The 19,773-nt window shown below is 43.3% G+C and overlaps 1 protein-coding gene across 1 annotated transcript; it reads left to right on the forward strand.

The window, feature by feature from the left end:
• Window positions 1-2,440: 2,440 nt before the first annotated feature.
• Window positions 2,441-19,573, forward strand: gpr142 (G protein-coupled receptor 142). Its single transcript, XM_059949088.1, has 2 exons — window positions 2,441-2,570; window positions 18,792-19,573. Exons 1-2 carry the CDS (start codon window positions 2,441-2,443, stop codon window positions 19,571-19,573), a joined length of 912 nt encoding a protein of 303 aa, XP_059805071.1.
• The last annotated feature ends 200 nt before the right edge of the window (window positions 19,574-19,773 follow it).

Genomic DNA, 19,773 nt, shown 5'->3' on the forward strand with positions numbered 1-19,773 from the left:
GTTTCAGCCCAAAACGTTGACTGTTTATTCATTTCCATTGATGCTGCCTGACCTGCTGAGTTCTTCCAGCATTTTGTGTGTGTTGCTCTGGACTTCCAGCACCTGCAGAATCTCTTGTGAAAAATTATAAATCTTGGACTTCGCAACAGACTAAATCAGAGAAATTAAAAATAACTGTATCAAAAACCTTCTGGTATTCTTCAGAATTAGAATCTGGTTTATTTTCACTGACGTACAGTATGTCATGAAATTTGTTGTTTTACAGCAGCAGTACAGTGCAATGTAAAAATACTCTATAAATTATAATAAGAAATATACATATAAATCATAAAATAGTGCAAAAAGCAAAAATAATGAGGAAGTTTAACGTCCATTCATAAATCTGATGGTGGAGGGGAAGAACCTGTTCCTAAAATGTTGAGTATGTGTCTTCAGGCTCCTGTAGGAATGAGAAGAGAGCATGTTTTGGATAATAGGGATCCTTAACGATGTCCTGGATTGAAACGATGTCTTTTAAAGATATCCTTGATAAAGGGAAGGTTCATGCCCATGATGGGGCTGGCTGAATTTACAACATTCTGCAGGTTCCTCCCATCCTGTGTAGTGGCCCCTCCATTCCAGAGCTTGTTTCATATCTCCTGTTAGAGGAGTCGATGAGAAACAATAGTGAGTCAATTATAATAGACAGAATATCAATAACTGGTTTCTACCGTCCTTTTAGAACTATAGTCAGTTTGGGAAGGGAAATACCTTCAGCAATTATATTTGCCAAATAAATTATTTTGTACAGTAGTTAAAAGATCTCAGAGCGCACATTATAAAAAAAAATCAATTTATTTTTAATCAAGCATGAAAGAAGATTCCTGATTCTCGGGGTAATTATATTTTTCTCTGAATTTAGTAACACAAGTCTTGCTGAAAGACATTACGATGATCAGACTCTAAAAGCTGTTCTCAAATATTCACCGAAATGCACACAAAATGGTGGGGGAGCTCAGCAGCATCCATGGAGGGCATTGAACGGTCACCCTTTTGAACCAAGAGCCCGGCCTAAAGCGTTGACTTGTTTGTTCTCCTCCATAGATGCTGCCTGACCCGCTGAGTTCCTCCAACATTTTGTGTGTGTTACTCTGGATTCCCAGTGTGTGCAGAATCTCCTGTGTTTATCTTCTTAATTATTCACCTCCAGTTTAGTTACAGTGATGTCTTTCAACAAGATTTGTGGCTAAGTAGTTTCATCGACCTGAAGCATGACCTCTGAAGCTTTCTCCATTGATGCTGTCCAACCTGCAGAGCTCTTAAGGCATTTAATCTACTCCTAATACATGCAAAATTGCCAGAACAAAAATATTTATTTGCTGATAATCATTCTCTCTTACCAAGATTTTGCAGCTTTTCACGGTTTCTATTTTCTACTCTGAAATTTTCCAGATGGAATTTGTTGAAATTGGTTTAAAAACACTTAGAAAATAGGAAGCTGCACTTACAATGGAGACAGAGGATGCTGACAAAGCTTACTGGGTCAGGAAGCAAATAAAAAACAGGGTTAATGGGTTCCAGTGGACGTCCCAGATAAACATGCGTTTGGCATGAAAGCCAAGCTATGAAAAGGATCAAAGAAAAGGCTGGTGATGAGCTGGAGAGATGATTATGTCACGTTTCATATTGCCCCAGAAAATAACTGTCTCGTACTGAGTAAATACAAGAGATTCAGCAGATGCTGGATATCCAGCAGAACACACGTATGAATGCTGGAAAAACTCAGCAGTTCAGGCAGCTGTCTATTCCTACCCAAAGGTGCTACCTAATCTGTCGAATACCTCCAGCATTTGGTGTGCATTGCTCTAGTACAGAGTCGCAGGTTTAAATAAATCATTTACACGACTTCCATCTTTACTTTTTATGCCAGGTCCTTACAGACACAAATCATCTTCCCTTTCTTTAGTGTCGTCCCTCAGCAACTGGTCAATTGTTAATGCAGAAAGTACAATTATTAGAAATTGGCGACAAGTGAATCATTGAATGCTTGTCAAATCAAAGTTCCAAGTAAATTTATTTTCAATGTACATATCTGTTACCATATACAACTTTGAGATTCATTTTCAAGATGAAGGCAGCACCTATCAGAACGAGGTACTGCTGATAATCTCTAGAACTTCCTCTTTTTGGGCATCAGGGATGATAGATGCCAAGAGAGTCAATTTCAGATTCATACGGGGTAAGGTGTAGAATTATCATGCTGACTTGAACTCTTTAAAGAATGTCACTATGGCCCTGAATAGGCAGCGATAGGTACTTGTCGTATTTTCATTAAATCTCATCAGGTTACAACAATCGTTCAGAGGCTGATGACCATTTGTTCTTTCCCATTCCTATGTGGAATTGCTGGACATAACCTTTGTCTTTTACAGGTGAATTAAAGTTCTTCTGAATAAAGAAGATGATTGAAGTGCACAACAGCACCACCCCTGACCTCTGGCAGGAAGGGGGTGAAGCAGAGAGTTCACCGTGCGTGCTGGGAGCCCTCCCCATCATTTACTACAGCGGCTTGCTCTGCTTGGGTTTACCAGGTGAGTTCAAAGTTCATCCTTTTCAGGGCTTGGAATTCACTCTGATTTATATTAAAACATAGAGAGGCAATCAAATAATTTCGACAGCTACTGTCTCAGCGTATGTAAATAAGTAATGCACTATTTATACACAAGCTATAGATTTACCTGTACATACGTTCAGTGGCCACTTTATTCGGTACCACCTCTACCTATAGAGTGGACATTGAAAGCACATTCATGGTCTTCTGCTGCTGTAGCCCATCCTCTTCAAGGTTCTACGTGTAGTGCATTCAGAGATGCTCTTCTGCACACCACTGTTGAAAAACATGGTTGTTTGAGTTACTGTTGCCTTCCTGTCAGCTTGAACCAGTCTGGCCATTCACCTCTGACCTCTCTCATTAATGAGGTGCTTTCGCCCACAGGAGTGCTGCCCACTGGATTTTTATTTACTTCTCGTAACAATTTTTCCTTTGTTTTGCTTCTCACACCTGTCTCTAGAGGCTGCTGTTTCTGGAAATCCCAGAACATCACCAGTTTCTGAGATACTCAAACCACCCACTCTGGCACCAATAATCATGCTGCATTCAAAGTTACAGATCACATTTCCTCCCCATTCTGATGTTTGAACTGGACAGCAACTGAAACTCTTGACCATGTCTGCATGCTTTAATGCATTGAGTTGCTGCCATGTGATTGGCTGATTAGATGTTTGCATTAACGAGCAGGTGTGCATGGGTACCTAATAAAGTGGCCAGATTGATGACCGAGATGAATTACTGTATGTTAAAGGCACATTAGGAATTACCACTGGATTAAACAAAGTTTAATCATTTCCTGTTTGACAGCTATTTTACTTCTAACATATGTACCATGATTAGTAGCAAGTTTTTATCTTATGTTTCTAAAATTAACTATTGCTGTAACAGGAATGCATTATTGGGCCACCCTCTTATCCAAATATGATTAGACGATCAAATATAGAAGTTCAAAAAAAAACAATCAATGATGCGTAGTCAGCATTATCAAATGAAAATTTAGATCCAGGGTGAGAAAACACTCTTTGCATTGACATTGTAGGTGAGGTCAGTGAGTTCATAACCTTTTGCAGAACGTAAGCTCTTTTACACAAGACATGCGGAGCTTAACCAGAGTGCTTGCGCATATGCAAGGACTCCTCACAGGCTGTCTCCGGAACTTTCTAGAAATGTAACTGCATCACAGAGAGTCATTGAGCACATGGCACAATTCTTCCGGTGTGGTGATGGTCTTCATGTAACAATAGGTGTTCATAACTGATAATAAAAGACGTAGAAAACAGGTTTCCAATTGCAACAATGGGAAAAGAAACAAAAATCTCCTCGATCCAAAATGAACCCATATGAGAAAAAAAATTGCTTTAAAAGGATGAACTGAATCTGCCGAATGAAGATGAGAGCGCAGTCTAATCCGTGGAAAGGTGGGCACAGTTGGTAAACCAAGTGTAGTGAGGAGGCAGGTTACAGAGGAGCAACAGTGTGAGCAGAAAGACAATGTTACCTAATGGCCTGTGATGGATGAAGATCTTGAACTGCTGGTAGATATGATCAAGATTAAGACTAACAGGACTAATTAATCCAGACAAACAAGAACATACACTCAGTGGCCCCTTTATTAGTTACATCTGTTCATTAATGCAAATATCTAATCAGTCAATCATGTTGCGGCAACTGAATGCATGAAAGCATGCCGACATGGTTAAGAGGTTCAGTTGGTCAGCAGACCAAACGTCAGAATAGTGAAAAAATGTGATCTAAGTGACTTTGACCGTGGAATCATCGTTGGTGCCAGACAGGGTGACCTAAGCATCTCAGAAACTGCTGATCTCCTCGGATTTTCACGTAGAACAGTCTCTAGAATTTACAGCAAGTGGTGTGAATAACAAAAAAATATCCAGTGAGTGGCAGTTCTGTGGGTGAAAATGCCTTGTTAATGAGAGAGGTCAGAGGAGAATGGCCAGACCAGTTCAAGCTGACAGGAAGGTGACAGTAACTCAATTAACTACACATTGCAACAGTGGTGTGCAGAAGAGCATCTCTGAAAGCACAACACATTGAACTTTGAAGCAGGTGAGCTACAACAGCAGAAGACTACCAACATACCTTCAGTGGCCACTTTATTAGGTACAGGAGGTACCAGTGGCCATTGAGTGTACGTACATCTACACACTCAAACATGGTTTGGCCAAATCATAAAGGGGCAGTGGAAGAGAGGAGGTGAGGACTGGGAAAGAAATTCTAACTCCAGCCATTAGTGGAGATAGTTTAAACAACACAACAGAATTTGTGTAATAATATCATCTAGTAAGCCCTACATTTAGAAAAAGAATGTCAGAATGGTTTCAAGGTATTATAACGAAGAGATAATTTGAGAAAAAACTGAAGTGTTCAGTAGATCACTTAAATCCTGTGGGTGATGTACAATACTGAAGAGTTAGATGATTTGAAGTGAGTGGGAGAAGTTGACCCAGAGGGCACTCGGGCAGAAACTACAAGGTTCTACTAAATGGAGTTAAGAGATGACAGCTCTCTCAGGTCAATGAGTAGATATAATATGAAAATAACTTGTGTCAACAGTGGAGACAAAACCTGTAAATAAGTTAAACTGATGATTCCTATGAAGACATGAATTACTATTGCTTTTCAAGAATGAAAACAGCTCTGCTTATATAAATAAATGATCTACATGAATGATGTATACACTAAGTTGCATGTAATTTAGTAAATTGGTTTATTATTGTCTCATATACTCAGAATGAGAATTAGATTTAATATCACCAGTACCTGTTATGAAATATGTTGTCTTTGCGGCAGCAGTACAATACAATACATAAATAATAATAAAAAAGGAGTAGTCAAGGCAATTAATCTATGTGAATGGAGTGTAAAACAATCCACTCCAATGGTGTATTAAAATAGAGCAAGGTAAAGCAACAAAATAGTACAGAATAAATTCTCACGATTACAGAGAGAGCGCAATGCAGATAGACAATCTGGTGCAAGAGCATCATGAGGTAAATTGTGAGGTCAAGGGTTCAGCCAAGCAAACCCATCCCCAAATTCCTCGAGCTGGGACACGCCTCCCTTTGCAACTGGACCCTTGACTGACTGACCAACAGGCTGCAGTCAGTAAGGATAGACAGCAACACCTCTTCCATGATTATCCTCAACATCAGTATCCCACAAGGCTGCATTCTGAACCCTCCCACCGCCCCCTGCTGGACTCCCTGAACACTCATGACCATGTGGTCAGACTCTGCTCTGTCTACATCTATACCAGGCGTTCCCAACCTTTTTTTTATACCATGGACCCGTACCATTAACCAAGGCATCCATGGACCCCAGAGTGGGAACCCCTTATCTACACGTTTGAAGATGATATTACCATAGTGGGCTGTACCTCAAGTAGTGATGAGCTGGAGTACAGGAAAAAGATCAAGAGTCTAGTGACCTGGTGTCATCAACCTTTCCCCCAATGCCAGAAAAACAAAAGAGCTGGTCGTAGACTTCAGCAAGGGGGCGGTGCACCTGCTACTGTTTACATCAATGGTGCTGAGGTCAGCAGGTTTGAGAGCTTCAAGTTCTTCAGGGTAAACGTCACCAACAGCCTAACCTGGTCCACCCACAATGACGTCACGGCCAAGAAAGCTCGCCAACATCTCTACTTCCTCAGGAGGCTAAGTAAATTTGGCACATGCCTCGAACCATCACCAATGTTTATGGAGGCAAGTTGAAAAGGTTCTCTCTGGTGTGGCTGCTGCTCTCTCTCTGTGACCACTAGAAACCGCAGAGAGTTGTGGACACTGCTCAGCACATCACGGAAACCAGCCTCCCCGCCATGGGCTCTGTCTATACTCTGCTGCTTCAGTAAGACAGCCAGCATAATCCAAGACCTCAACCACCTCAGGCATTCTCTCTTCTGTCCCCTCCCATCGGACAGAAGATACAAAAGCCTGAAAGTATATGCCACCAGCCTCAAGAACCACTTCTATCCTGTTAAGACTATTATACAGTTCCCTGGTAGGATAAGAGGTGGAAGATGTTGTATAAATACGGGCCTTTATTTTAGGTGTATGCCTGATTTTGATTTCATGGCATTACCAAGTTATCCACTATCTCTCAGTTTGAGGTAGTTCTATCTGCATGTTACATTAAGTCAGGGGTTCCCAATCTGAGGTCCACAGAACCTTCAATTAATTGTAAGGATCTATCATTACCATCATCAGGTGCCATGCCCAGTTAGAGCATGGCCCACACACTCCTGTTTCGGGTCAAGTGGTATTCAGTTCCAGCTCTCTCCATCATCATTTGTCTTTGCCTTCCTCTTGCTTTCTTCCCTTCAATCTTACCCATAATTACCCTGCGTTCTAACTCCTCTTTCCTAATCACATGTCCAATGAAGTTATGTTGCCTTTTCATGATCTATAGATTATTTCTCTTTTTGTGCTTGCTCTGTCCATGACATCCTCGTTAGATATTCGTTTCATCCATGAGATCCTTTGCATCCTCCTCAAAAATCACATCTCCGCTGCTTCTCATGTTACTAGATATTGTCCAACATTCTGAGCCTTATAGCGTAACTGGATAAATGTAACATTTCAGTACTCTGAGGCAGGTTGAATCCATACATTAAAAAAAGGCTGGGAACCCCTGCCCTAAATGAAGTTGCATATTTTCAAGCTATTAAAAATGGACAAAAAGAATTGCAGTATTTTTTTAAATAATTTGAACACAGGATGTGGGCAATGCAGGCTATGCCAGCATTCATTGTCTGTCCCCAGTTGCCTCTGATTTAAAGAGTCAGCCAGTTTGGTGGCCTGATGAAGGGTCTCAGCCTGAAGTGTCGACTGTTTACTCTTTTCCATCGATGCTGCCTGGCCTGTTGAGTTCCTCCATCATTTTGTGTGTGTTGCTCTGGATTTCCAGCATCTGCAGATTTTCCATGTTGGTGCGCCTCAAGAAACAAAGATGGAAAATTGTCTCCTTTAACCAGATGGGATTTTACAGCAATCCAGTTATTGTATAGTTATGATTCCTGTTACTTTTATATACAGTATATTTTTAAAATCTGATTAATTTAGTTAGCCAGTTTTAAATTCCCCATTGTGAGATTCAAGCTCACGATTCTGGAACACAATGATCCAAAACTCTGGCTGCTAGCCTGGTGGTTTAACCCCCACACTACCTCCAGCTGATTAAAAATGCAAGTGGTTCTGCAGATGCTGGAAAGCCAGAACAACACACACAGAATGCTGGAGGACGCAGCAGATCAGGCTGCATGGATGGAGAGGAATGAAGGGGAGATGTTTCGGGTGGAGACCCTTCATCAACATTGGGCTGCGGAGTCCCTGGTTGTTGTGTCAGATTCTGCATCTGTAGTCCTTTGCGTCTCAACACTACATCCAATATCCATTTGATAGCTTGTGTTTGTCAGAAAGACAAGGGCATAAATTAATCATAAAGACCATTCAAGGGGAAATTAAGGAAACCATTGTTTCACATAGACATGGTTAGATTGTGGACTTCTTGGTTACAGTGAGGGAAGATGAGCTGCACATATTAATAAAATGGTGGACTGTGTAAAAGAGAATAGTTAACACATTAATTCAGTGGCCACTTTATTAGGTACCTCCTGTAATTAATAAAGGGGCCACTGAATGTATGTTCATGGTCTTCTGCTACTGTAGCCCACCCACTTCAAGGTTCAATGTGTTGTGCGTTCAGAGATGCTTTTCTTCACGCCACGGTTGTAACGCGTGGTTATTTGAGTTACTGTCACCTTCCTGTCAGGTAGAACCATTCTAGCCATTCTCCTCTGACCTCTCTCATTAACAAGGTATTTTTGCCACAGAATGTCGTTTCATTTCTTGCGCCGTTCTCTGTAAACTCTAGAGACTAGAGCACGCAAAAATCCCAGGAGATCACCCCATCTGGCACCAGCGATCATTCTACGGTCAAAGTCACTTAGATCACACTTATTCCCCATTCTGATGTCCACTTTGAACAGCAACTGAACCTTTTGACCATGTCTGCATAGTTTTATGCATTGAGTTGCTGCCATATGATTGGCTGATTAGATATTTGCATGAACGAGCAGGTGTGCAGGTGTACCTAATAAAGTGGCCATTGAGTATATATGAACAAGGCAAAGAAGTGAGACAAAGTAGTTCCTGTTTGGTAAAACGTGAGTAGATCACAGTAGAGTAAAATGATCTGATTCTAGTCTCAATAACACTGTGACTTCAATCATGTGGCAAATGATATGTCCTTAGTAACAGTAATGCTAACTCCTGAGTTCCAACACTTCTCTTGGATGAATTTCGTTATTCACATCCTGCACAGAAAGGAATGGGGGTGAAGGCGGGAGAAGGAGCTTTCCGTCTAGCACCAGGTCGTTGACCATCTCCAGACCCATTAAGCATATGCTTTGAACACTGTGACTCAGGCGGTCGCCTGAGGGTGTGGGGGTACTTGGCCTTCTCTGAGTGGAAGTCCCTGTCAACACAGGGCTGAAGAACAGCTCATGGATCTTGAGACCTTGACCATAAGACATAGAAGCAGAATTAGGACTTTTGGCCCGTTGCATCTGCTCCCCGACTCTGACATGGCAGATTTATTATCTCCCTCAACCTCATCCTCAGCCGGACGATAGTGTAGTGACATCAGTACCGGACTTCGGGGCAAATGTACAGTCCGAATCCAGCCGCCTCCTTGCACGCTTGGTTGAGTGTCAAGCTAGCAACTCTGCCTCGTTAAAAAAAAGTCAAATGTTACAGAAATGGCAAAAATGCTGCCCATTGGACTACAAGACTCGATAAGGAAGCAACAACCCCATTCTCCTGCCTTATCCCCATAACATTTGATGCCTTTACTAATCAAGAACATATCAACCTCCACTTTAAATATACTCAATGACTTGGCCGCCATAGCTGTCTGTGTCTTTGAATTCCACAGAATCACCACTCTCTGGCTAAAGAAATTCCTCCTCATCTCTGTTCTAAAGGGACAATTCTATAGTTACAATGTATCTACGATGCTTCCATTGAATTTCATATAATTTTCACACCTGCTTCTTTGCACCCACACTCCAGACACGCAAAATGAATGTTAATCAGTATAACAACACACACAAAATGCTGGTGGAACACAGCAGGCCAGGCAGCATCTATAGGGAAAAGCGCTGTCGACGCTTCGGGCCGAGACCCTTCATCAGGACTAACCGAAAGGAAAGATAGTAAGAGATTTGAAAGTTTTGTGGGGAGGGGGAATTGCAAAATGATAGGAGAAGACAGGAGGGGGTGGGATGAAGCTAAGAGCTGGAAAGGTGATTGGCGAAAGTGATACAGAGCTGGAGAAGGGAAAGGATCATGGGATGGGAGTCCTCAGGAGAAAGAAAGGAGGTGGGGGGAGCACCAGAGGGAGATGGAGAACAGGCAAACAATTAAATATGTCAGGGATGGGGTAAGAAGAGGAGGAGGGGCATTAACGGAAGTTAGAGAAGTCAATGTTCATGCCATCAGGTTGGAGGCTACCCAGCCGGTATATAAGGTGTTGTTCCTCCAACCTGAGTGTGGATTCATTTTGACAATAGAGGAGGCCATGGATAGACATATCAGAATGGGAATGGGACGTGGAATTAAAATGTGTGGCCACTGGGAGATCCTGCTTTTTCTGGCGGACTGAGCGTAGGTGTTCCACGAAATGGTCTCCCAGTCTGCGTTGGGTCTCACCAATATATAAAAGGCCACACCGGGAGCATCGGACGCAGTATACCACACCAGCTGACTCACAGGTGAAGTGTCGCCTCACCTGGAAGGACTGTCTGGGGCCCTGAATGGTGGTGAGGGAGGAGGTGTAAGGGCAGGTGTAGCAATTGTTCCGTTTACAAGGATAAGTGCCAGGAGGGAGATCGATGGGAAGAGATGGAGGGGGGACGAGTGGACAAGGGAGTCGCGTAGGGAGTGATCCCTATGAAAAGCAGAAAGGGGGGAGGGAGAAATGTGTTTGGTAGTGGGATCCCATTGGAGGTGGCGGAAGTTACGGAGAATTATATGTTGGACCTGGAGGCTGGTGGGGTGGTAGGTAAGGATAAGGGGAACCCTATCCCGAGTGGGGTGGCTGGTGGATGGGGTGAGGGCAGATGTGCGGGAAATGGGAGAGATGAGTTTGAGTCTGGTTTTCAATTAACTGCTGTTCACAGCACCAGGAAACCATTGTGCAGGGCTGCATTTTAAATTTAATCTACAATCCACGTTCAGGTCTGAAGACTGGTTGCTGAGGTTAACATCTTGCTCTATAACTTAACTCCAGAGTAGGTCCTAACAGTTCCCAAACTTTTTTATGCCATGGACCAATATTATTAAGCAAGGTTTCTGTGGACCCCAGGTTAAGAACCCCAGATTTAAAGTCTTTCAATATTCAATAGGGTTTCAATGAGGTCTCCCCTCATTCTTTTAAAGTTCTTCATTCTTCTAAAGTAGGAGGGGGGCAGGAGAAAGAGTCTTCAGTCTAACCCTGCTGACTTCCTCCTGATACATTAACCATGTGCTGGTGCAGGGTTGGAACAGCGAGAGCTAGACAGTCACCTGTCTGGGTGGGAGTCCTTGTTGACTCAGGGGTGAATAACTGGATCTCGAGGCCGAGAACCCTCCTGGTGCGCGGCTATTTCATAGCAAGTGGGCTGCAAAGCATCATGTATTGATCCCGTCAATTCACACGGATGAATGTGGATGTTTCTGAGCGAGGGTGACAGGAGAGGATCATGAACAGGAACTATGCTCATTGTTCACACTGCTTGACCCAGGGTCACTGAAACCAATGCAAGCCCTGGGCAAAACCAACTGAATGATTATCAACACTCCACCAAGTTCCTCCAGGTTGGTTCCTCATGTGCTAAATCTTGTTGTGCTGTGGAAGATCTTCTAATTGCACTCAGTGGCCACTTTATTAGTTACCTCCTGTATCTTGTAAAAGGCTACTGCATGTACGTTCATGGTCTTCTGCTGATATAGCCCAACCACTTCAAATTTTGAAGTGTTGTGCATTCAGAGATGTTCTTCTGCACATCCTATTGTATTGCGGTCACGGGGAGAGCGTAGAGACTCCTTACAGGCAGCGGTGGGATTGATCACTGAAGTGCGCTAACCGCCAAGTTATCGTGCTCACCCTAATACAGTGAGAGTAGAATGTCAGGAACACAGTGAGTGAGAAAGATCTGATGAGCACAGGGAGAGTGGGGGAGTGTAGTGAGAGGGTAACATCTGGGGCACTGAGGTAATGAAACATCTGGAGACCGTGGTGAGACTGAGACACCTGGGAACTTAGTGAGACGCTAAAGAAACACAGTGAATGTGAAAATCATTATAATGGAGTGAAGATAAGCTTATTGTGATCGCAACTTCTTAGCATCATTGTAATAAACTTAGTGCCCATTTTATTAAATTTACAATTTGGTAGGGAACCCAGCACGATCTTCTGCTGCTGTAGCCCATCTACTTCGAGGTTCGATGTGTTGTGCTTGCAGGGAGGCTCTTCTGCACACCACTGTTGTAACACGTGGTTATTTGGGTTATTGTCACCTTCCTGTCAGCTTGAACCAGTCTGGCCATTCTCTCATTAACAAGACACTTTCACCACAGCTCACTGGATATACTTTGTTTTTTTCTCCATTCACTGTTGTACATAAACATCCCAGAAGATCAGCAGTTTCTGAAATACTCAAACCACCCCATCTGGCACCAACAATCATTACATGGTCAGCAGATTCAATGGGCCGAATGGTCTCATCCTATTCCTATGTCTTATGGTCTTATTACATAAGTCAAAACAAGGCAAAGATTTCCTGTATCTTTACTCTTAAGGATCAGGTGTTTGTTTGTTCATGGTTGTTTAAACTGCATCCTTAATGGCTCACACACGTACCAAACATCAGAAATATGTTCCAAAAGTAAATTTAATATTCCTCAATCCAGTTGTAGTGAACCGAGGACCACAGGCACAGCAAAAGATAAATGCACCACTTGCTGGATATCAACATTGTGATATAGGTCAGGGGGGACGTGAAATATTAATACAGACCAAGAGGACAATTTCTTCACACTGCTGTCCAGAGACAACAATAAATATTGGAAAACATTATTGAAAATGTTGCTTCCAAGTTGGGGCTTTGGGATGTTTAGATGCTGAGAGCTGTTTTTAATCAATAAACATTGTGTCAGAACAGCTAGTGCTGATTTCAGTGCCCATTGAATTAGATTGAAGCCTAGAGCAAGCAGCCTTTGACACAATAAATGAGCTCAAGGGTGTCCTGTAGTGCAGAACACAGAGTAAATCCAAAGGTCATATCATGTTCCAGGACCTGACAAATACCTCGCCACTTCCTGTTTTCACTCTGTATGTGGCTGCATACTTGCAAAACAAGGCTATACTGAAGAGCTTGGCTCTGAAATTAACTAATTAGGTTTGTATCAATTTGAGGATTTTAAGTCATTTCTTTAATGATGCAATGACACAGAGTTTCTGATGCTGGACTAGTACTCATGACACTGAACATAGTGGATTCCCATTAGCAAAATTGGGAATTTAAATCAATCAAGGATTAAGAAGTTGCTGTCAGTAATGATGAACAGGAAACCAATGGATAGTAAAAACCATCTGGACTCCTGTGTTTCCTTTGGTTTAGTTTAATGTTTTGAAGGTACTGAACATATCAATGGTGCCTTGGGAAGACCGGATTGAGGAGGTGTTTGAGGGTAAAAAAGCCAGGTAGCAGGAGCTGGTAGAGCAGTGCCAGAGATAGGGGTGGAGGGCAAGTTGTGAGCCTATAGGGGTGAGGTGAGGTGTTTCTGTTGGCTGTTCACTCGCTCCTCGGCATCATGGGGGCTGCAAGGAAAAGAGCCGTGAGGACCATCACGACCAGGGGGTGTGACTGTGGACCAGTGCTGCTGGGACACAAGCTGGGGCCTGATCAACCCCGGCTGGGTCATCTGGGTGAGAGCGTCTGATGCTGAAAGACCCAAGACACCCGATGATCCCAGGTTACACCACTGATGTACCTCAGCATCACGGAATGAAAAATCACTGAATAATGATCAGATTCATACCCTAGTGACTTACCGAATAATCTTTGAAGATCAATGTTCTTCCATAAAGAAAATTTCCTCAGAAGATGAGGTGAATGGAAGAAAACGTGTGTCAGGATTTAGTTTATGTGGATAGTGCAGAGTGGATTTATTGGACTAAAGTTCCTTTTCTTTTGTTCTTTGAGGCAATAAATTGTTAAATATTTCAAGTGAATAGCAAAACCAATGTGCCAAGTGAAATTCGGATAACATAAGCGTTTTTCTCAAGAAACTGTCAAAATTAAGTATTTTAACCCTGATACGGACATCCCCTATGGTGCTTTGGATTTATTAGCAATTATGAGAATCCTTGTATTTAGCACATTAATTACAAAGACATTTATTCTGAAGATTGCAATTCACTCAGCCGTCCCTGCTTAGAGGGGTAGTATTAATCTCCCACTAGACATTGTTAATGGGACCGCGGAGACATTTATCAGAGGCCTGCTGAGAGGCATTGACAAATAACTGCACACCTCAGCAGCGTAGGCACAGTAGACGACTCAAATGCTGTCGGAGCAATTTGTAAATCATGGAGGGTGCACACTGGAAAGGGCGGGAGATGTGAGCAAGTGAAGAGAAATGCCTGTTAGAAACAATAAAGTTGGTTTGCGAGCTCAGTGAATGAGGGAAGCATGAGAGACTGCAAGCAGGTTTTAAATGAGAGGAACAATCAATGGCTGGCAGCAATTGAGGTTCATTCTCATTAAGCACGCACACACAAAGAAGTCTGGGTGGATTAAGTCAGTGCAAGTTTTGGATAGGAAACTGTGTAAAGCGGAGTCTCACCATTTGCAAGTGGTGAGTACCACAGCACGGAAACCTTTGGCTCACCTAGTCCATGCCAAGCTATTAATCTGCCAAGTCCCATCGACCTGCACCCTGACAATACCCCTCCCATCTATATCCCCATCTTAAGTGTTGAAATCGAACCCACAACTACCACTTGTACTGGCAGCACATTCCACACTCTCATCGCCCTCTGAGAGAAGAGGTTCCCCCTCATTTTCCTCTTAAACATTTCACCTTTCACCCTTAACCCAGGACCTCTTGTTCCACCTCTGAACCTCAGTGGAAAAAGCCTGTTTGCATTAACCCTATCCTCATAATTCTGAATTTTGAATACCTCTATCAAATCTCTCCTGTTTCTCCTACGCTTCAGGGAATACAGTCCTAACCTACTCAACCTGTCCCAAAAAAATCTCAGTTCCTCAAGTCCTGGCAACGTCCTTAAAAAACTTCTCTGCACTCTTGCAGTCTTTCCTGTAGGTGGATGACCTAAACTGCAAACAGTACTCCAAATTATGCTTCACCAACATCATCTACAGCTGTAACGTAACATTCCATCACCTGTACTCAAATCTTTGATTTATGGAGGCCAATCTACCAAAAGATCTATGGCCCTGTTTACCTTTCAATATGGAGTGTCCTTTTATCATCTTCAATTCAAGAAATGCCTGCTGTTGCATCACCTATCCTTCTTGCTGGCTTTATTGTCTATACCAGATACAGTGAAAAGATTTTAGACCACAAGACATAGGAGCAGAATTAGGCCATCTGGCCCATCGAATCTGCTCTGCCATTCAATCATGGCTGATCAATTTTCTCTAACTCCTCCTCAACCCTTTTTCCCAGCCTTCTCCCCGTAATCAAGAACCTATCAACCTCTGCCTTAAATACACCCAATGACCTGACTTTCACAGCTGCATCTGGCAACAAATTCCACAAATTCACCATCCTTTGGCTAAAGAAATTTCTCCGCATCTCTGTTTTGAAAGGGCGCCCCCTATCCTGAGGCTGTGTCCACTTGTCCTAGACTCTCCCAGCATGGGAAACATCCTTTCCGCTTCTACTCTGTTTAGGCCTTTCAACATTCAAAAGGTTTCAATGAGATGCCCTTCATCCTTGTGAATTCCAGTGGGTTCAGACCCAGAGCCATCAAATGTTCCTCGTATGGAAACCCTTTCATTCCTGGAATCATCCTTGTGAACCTCCTCTGGACCCTCTCCAATGTCAGCACAACTTCTTCTAAGATGAGGGGCCCAAAACTGTTCACAATACTCAAGGTGAGGTCTCACCAGTGCCTTTTGTTTTGCATGCATCCACACTGATAAGGGATCAACGTTATTCACCATATAGCTAGGGTGCCTAAGAACTTTGCATGGTACTGTAAGTAATTTTATGTATTGCACTCTACCGCTGCCAAAAAAGAAACTAATTACGTGACGTATGTGAGGGATGATCCTGATTCTGATATGGGTCTCTATTGTGGACTAAGAATGGGAAGGGGGCAGGGAGAGGGGAATCGTGGTTAGGAAAAGGGAAGGGAGAGGGGAGAGAGGGGGGAGCGGGAAACAGCAGAGAAACATTCCGTAATGATCAATAAACCAATTGTTTGCAATCAAATGACCTTACTTATTGTCTCAGGGCTGGGTGTATTTGTACCCACGCCAGCCCCTATCCTGGCTCTTTATCTCTGCCACTTATCCCACACCTTCCTGGCCATTCCAAACATCCTTTGCTCCCACTGGATTTACAAATTTGCTCTCCACTCCACGTTGACAAATGCATAAGCCTGAAGCATCCTAGCTCTATATATGTGCCCAAGATTTTTGCATGGTACTGTACAGGTATTCAGAAATTGCTGTGGTGCGTTGGCGTGACATGCAACAAAAGAACAACATTGAACAATTATGAAGATCGTGCCATGCATAATTACATTACGGTAGTCAACAGAAAGCTGAATGCAGACTTTCATATTGCGGTTGTAGAGAGGGTGGAGTGCAGGTAGGCAAATAGAGCACAAAGCCCACTACAAGGTAGATTGAGAAATCAAGAGTTCAATCATTCATCCTATGAGAAGTCTATTCAAGAGTCTGAAAACGGTGGGATAGAAACTGTCTTCAAGTCTGGTGGTACGTGCTCTCAAACTGCTGCTCAGTAGGACAGTGGAGAAGTGAGACTGACTGAAGTGAGAGGGCTCCTTGATAATTGGTTTATTTCTGTCACACGCAATGGGAAACTGCGAAAGGCTTATCATCTGGACAGACCGCTCTGAACATAATTACACTGAGGTAGTAAAAGAGGAAAGCTTTGCAAGCTATAGAGCAACGTGCAGAGAATTACTGAGCAGGTAGACAACTGAAGTGTGTGGGCCACAAAGAGGTAGATCAGGAAAACAACAAGTTTATTCTTTAGTATGTGAATGGTCTATCCAAGAATCTGATGACAGTGGGACAGAAGTTGTCTTTTAGCCTCATGCTCCCGGGCTTTTATATCTCCTGCCCAATGGGGGAGAAGAGTGAATAATCATAAGACCGTAAGATATATGGTTAGATTTAGGCCAATTGGCCCATCGAGTCTGCTCCACTATTTCATCATGGCCGATCCAATTCCCACTCAGCACCAATCTCCTGCCTTCTCCCCGAATCCCTTCATGCCTTGACTAGCAAGAATCGATCAACCTCTGCCTTAAATATACCCAAAGTCTCGGCTTCCACAGTGGCTTGTGGCAACGAATTCCATAGATTCACCACTCTCTCCGACTAAAGAAATTCCTCCCTCATCTCCGTTCAAAAAGGATGCCCCCCCCCATTCTGAGGCTGAGTCCTCAGGTCTTAGACTCTCCGACAATATGAAACACCCTCTCCATATCCACTCCATCGAGGCTTTCACCATTCGGTAGGGTGCAATGAGGTCACCCTTCATTCTTCTGAATTGCAGTGAGTAGAGGCCCAGGGCCATCAAACATTCCTTGTATGATCAGGGTGGGAAAAGATGAAATGGTTACCAGGGTGCTTGAAGTGGCAATAATTACCGCTATAATAATATGCCATATATTATCTGCTAAATGATATTAAAACCTGGTTCTATGAGGGGTGTAGACAGGGTAAATGCAATCAGGGTTTTTCCATTGAGGTTGGGTGAGACTAGACTAGAGGTCATGGGTTAAGGGTAAAGATGAAATGTTTAATGGGAACTTGAGGGTCACCTCATTCACTCAGAGGGTGGTGAGAGTGTGGAACGAGCCACCAGTGCAAGCAGAGGATGCGGTTTGATTTCAACATTTGGATAGGTACGTGCATGAGAAGGGTACTGGGGGAGGGGTTATGAAGTGGGTATAGGTCGATGGGACTAGGCAGATAATAGATCAGCACATACTAGATGGGCCAAATGGCCTGATTATGCACTGTAGATCGGGGTCCCATGAATAGTTAGCTGTGGTCTTGGTGAATGGCCGAGCAGGCTCGAAGGCCAAAATGGTCTCCCCTCTTCCGGGTTCCTGTGTTCTTATGTTTTAGAGGAAGATGGAAATCTATGAGGTTACATGAAGGTAGTAAATAAAAAAATCAAACAGCGTGTAGAATATCACATTATAGTTACAGTGTGCCAGGGTAGTGTAGTGTGACGCTATTACAGCCCGGGGCTTTCCGGAGTTCAGAGTTCAATCTGACCCCGTTCGGTAAGAAGTCTGTACATCCTCCCTGTGGAATGCAGGGGTTTACCCCGAGTGCTCTTGTTTCCTCCCTCAGACCTACTGTGGGAGGAAACCAGAGAACCCTGGGTAGGTTAGTAGGTCATTGAAATTGTTCTGTGATTGGGTTAGGGTTAATTGGGTTTGCTGGGGCAGCATGGCTCAAAGGGCCGGAAGGGCCTACCTCAGGCTGTATCACTAATAAATAAATAAAGTGCAGTTTTACCTGTGGTATTCAAATAAAGAGCTACTAACATGCTCAAAATGCTGGACTGTCGGAAGTTCTCGGCCCGGAAAAGTCCACTGTTTATTCTCCTCTGCTGCCTGATCTGTTAAGTAGTGTCTGTTGCTCTGGGTTTCTGGTATCTGCAGAATCTCCTGCGGTTATAAAATGTCTGAGTTTAATTTTTTTTTGTAGCACCCTAACGTAAACTCTGGTAGGAATGAGAATGCACTATTCTTTACCCATTCCACACAGAATTGTTCAATATATTAGCTTAAAGGGAAAGAAATTACTGTTGAAATGAGTCATGTTCCTAACAACATAGAGGAGGACAGAATCTCCTGTGTTTATGACTGGCCAGTAATTTGCCACATTTTTTTCTTTCAGTGAATATTCTGAACGTAATTGTCCTCTCCCATCTGGCCATCAAGACACAGAAGTCCTCCTACCGCTACCTTCTCTCTCTCTCTGCTTCTGACATCCTCACTCAGTTCTTCATCATCTTTATCGGCTTCATCCTGAAGACAGCTATTCTCCAGCGAAAGATCCCCGACCCACTGGCGCACACAATCAGTGTCCTGGAGTTCGCGGCCAATCACGCTTCCATCTGGATTACAGTGGTGATGACGATTGATCGGTATTATGCCCTTTGTCACCCTCTGAGATACCGCATGGTGTCATACCCGGAACGTACCCACAGAATAATAGCAATGGTCTTTGTAATGGCTTTAATTACAGGCATCCCGTTTTACTGGTGGTCTGACCTGTGGCGAGTCAATAACCCACCCACCGTTTTGGACCAAATTCTGATATGGATCCACTGCTTTGTTATTTACTTCATTCCGTGCTCAATATTTCTCATCGTCAACTCATTGATTGTCTACAAACTGAAGAAGAAAGCTCTGGTCAACCGTTCAGGGAAGACTACTGCGATTCTTCTTACAGTTACTACTGTTTTCGCCATCCTCTGGGCACCTCGGACCGTGGTTGTTATCTACCACCTGTACGTTTCTTCAGCTAACAGGAACTGGAAGGTTCATCTGATGCTCGATCTGGCCAACATGCTGGCCATGTTAAGCACCGCAATCAACTTCTTTCTGTACTGCTTTGTGAGCAAGCAGTTCCGTGTAATGGTGAAGGAGGTAATCCTGTCCTTCTGCAAGCACTGAGAGAGAGGCAACTGTAAATGATGAAGAACTTAAAAAGCTGCCCCATCTTGAGTTTACAAATGGCAGTGGGACCCAGCGCGGCCTTCTGCTGCTGTAACACATCCATTTCACAGTTTGACATTGTGTGCATTCAGAGATGTTCTTCTGCACGCTACACCTGTAATGTGTGGAACTTGAGATGCTATCACCTCCCTGACAGC

Source organism: Hypanus sabinus, chromosome 23, assembly GCF_030144855.1.
Source record: "Hypanus sabinus isolate sHypSab1 chromosome 23, sHypSab1.hap1, whole genome shotgun sequence".
NCBI classification, from domain to species: domain Eukaryota; kingdom Metazoa; phylum Chordata; class Chondrichthyes; order Myliobatiformes; family Dasyatidae; genus Hypanus; species Hypanus sabinus.

Bases quoted from the DNA above. Each gene is read 5' to 3' on its own strand.
- gpr142 (XM_059949088.1), top strand. From the start codon at position 2,441: ATGATTGAAGTGCACAACAGCACCACCCCTGACCTCTGGCAGGAAGGG. The intron at 2,571-18,791 runs GTGAGTTCAAAG...TTTTTCTTTCAG, and splicing joins GCTCTGCTTGGGTTTACCAG to TGAATATTCTGAACGTAATT.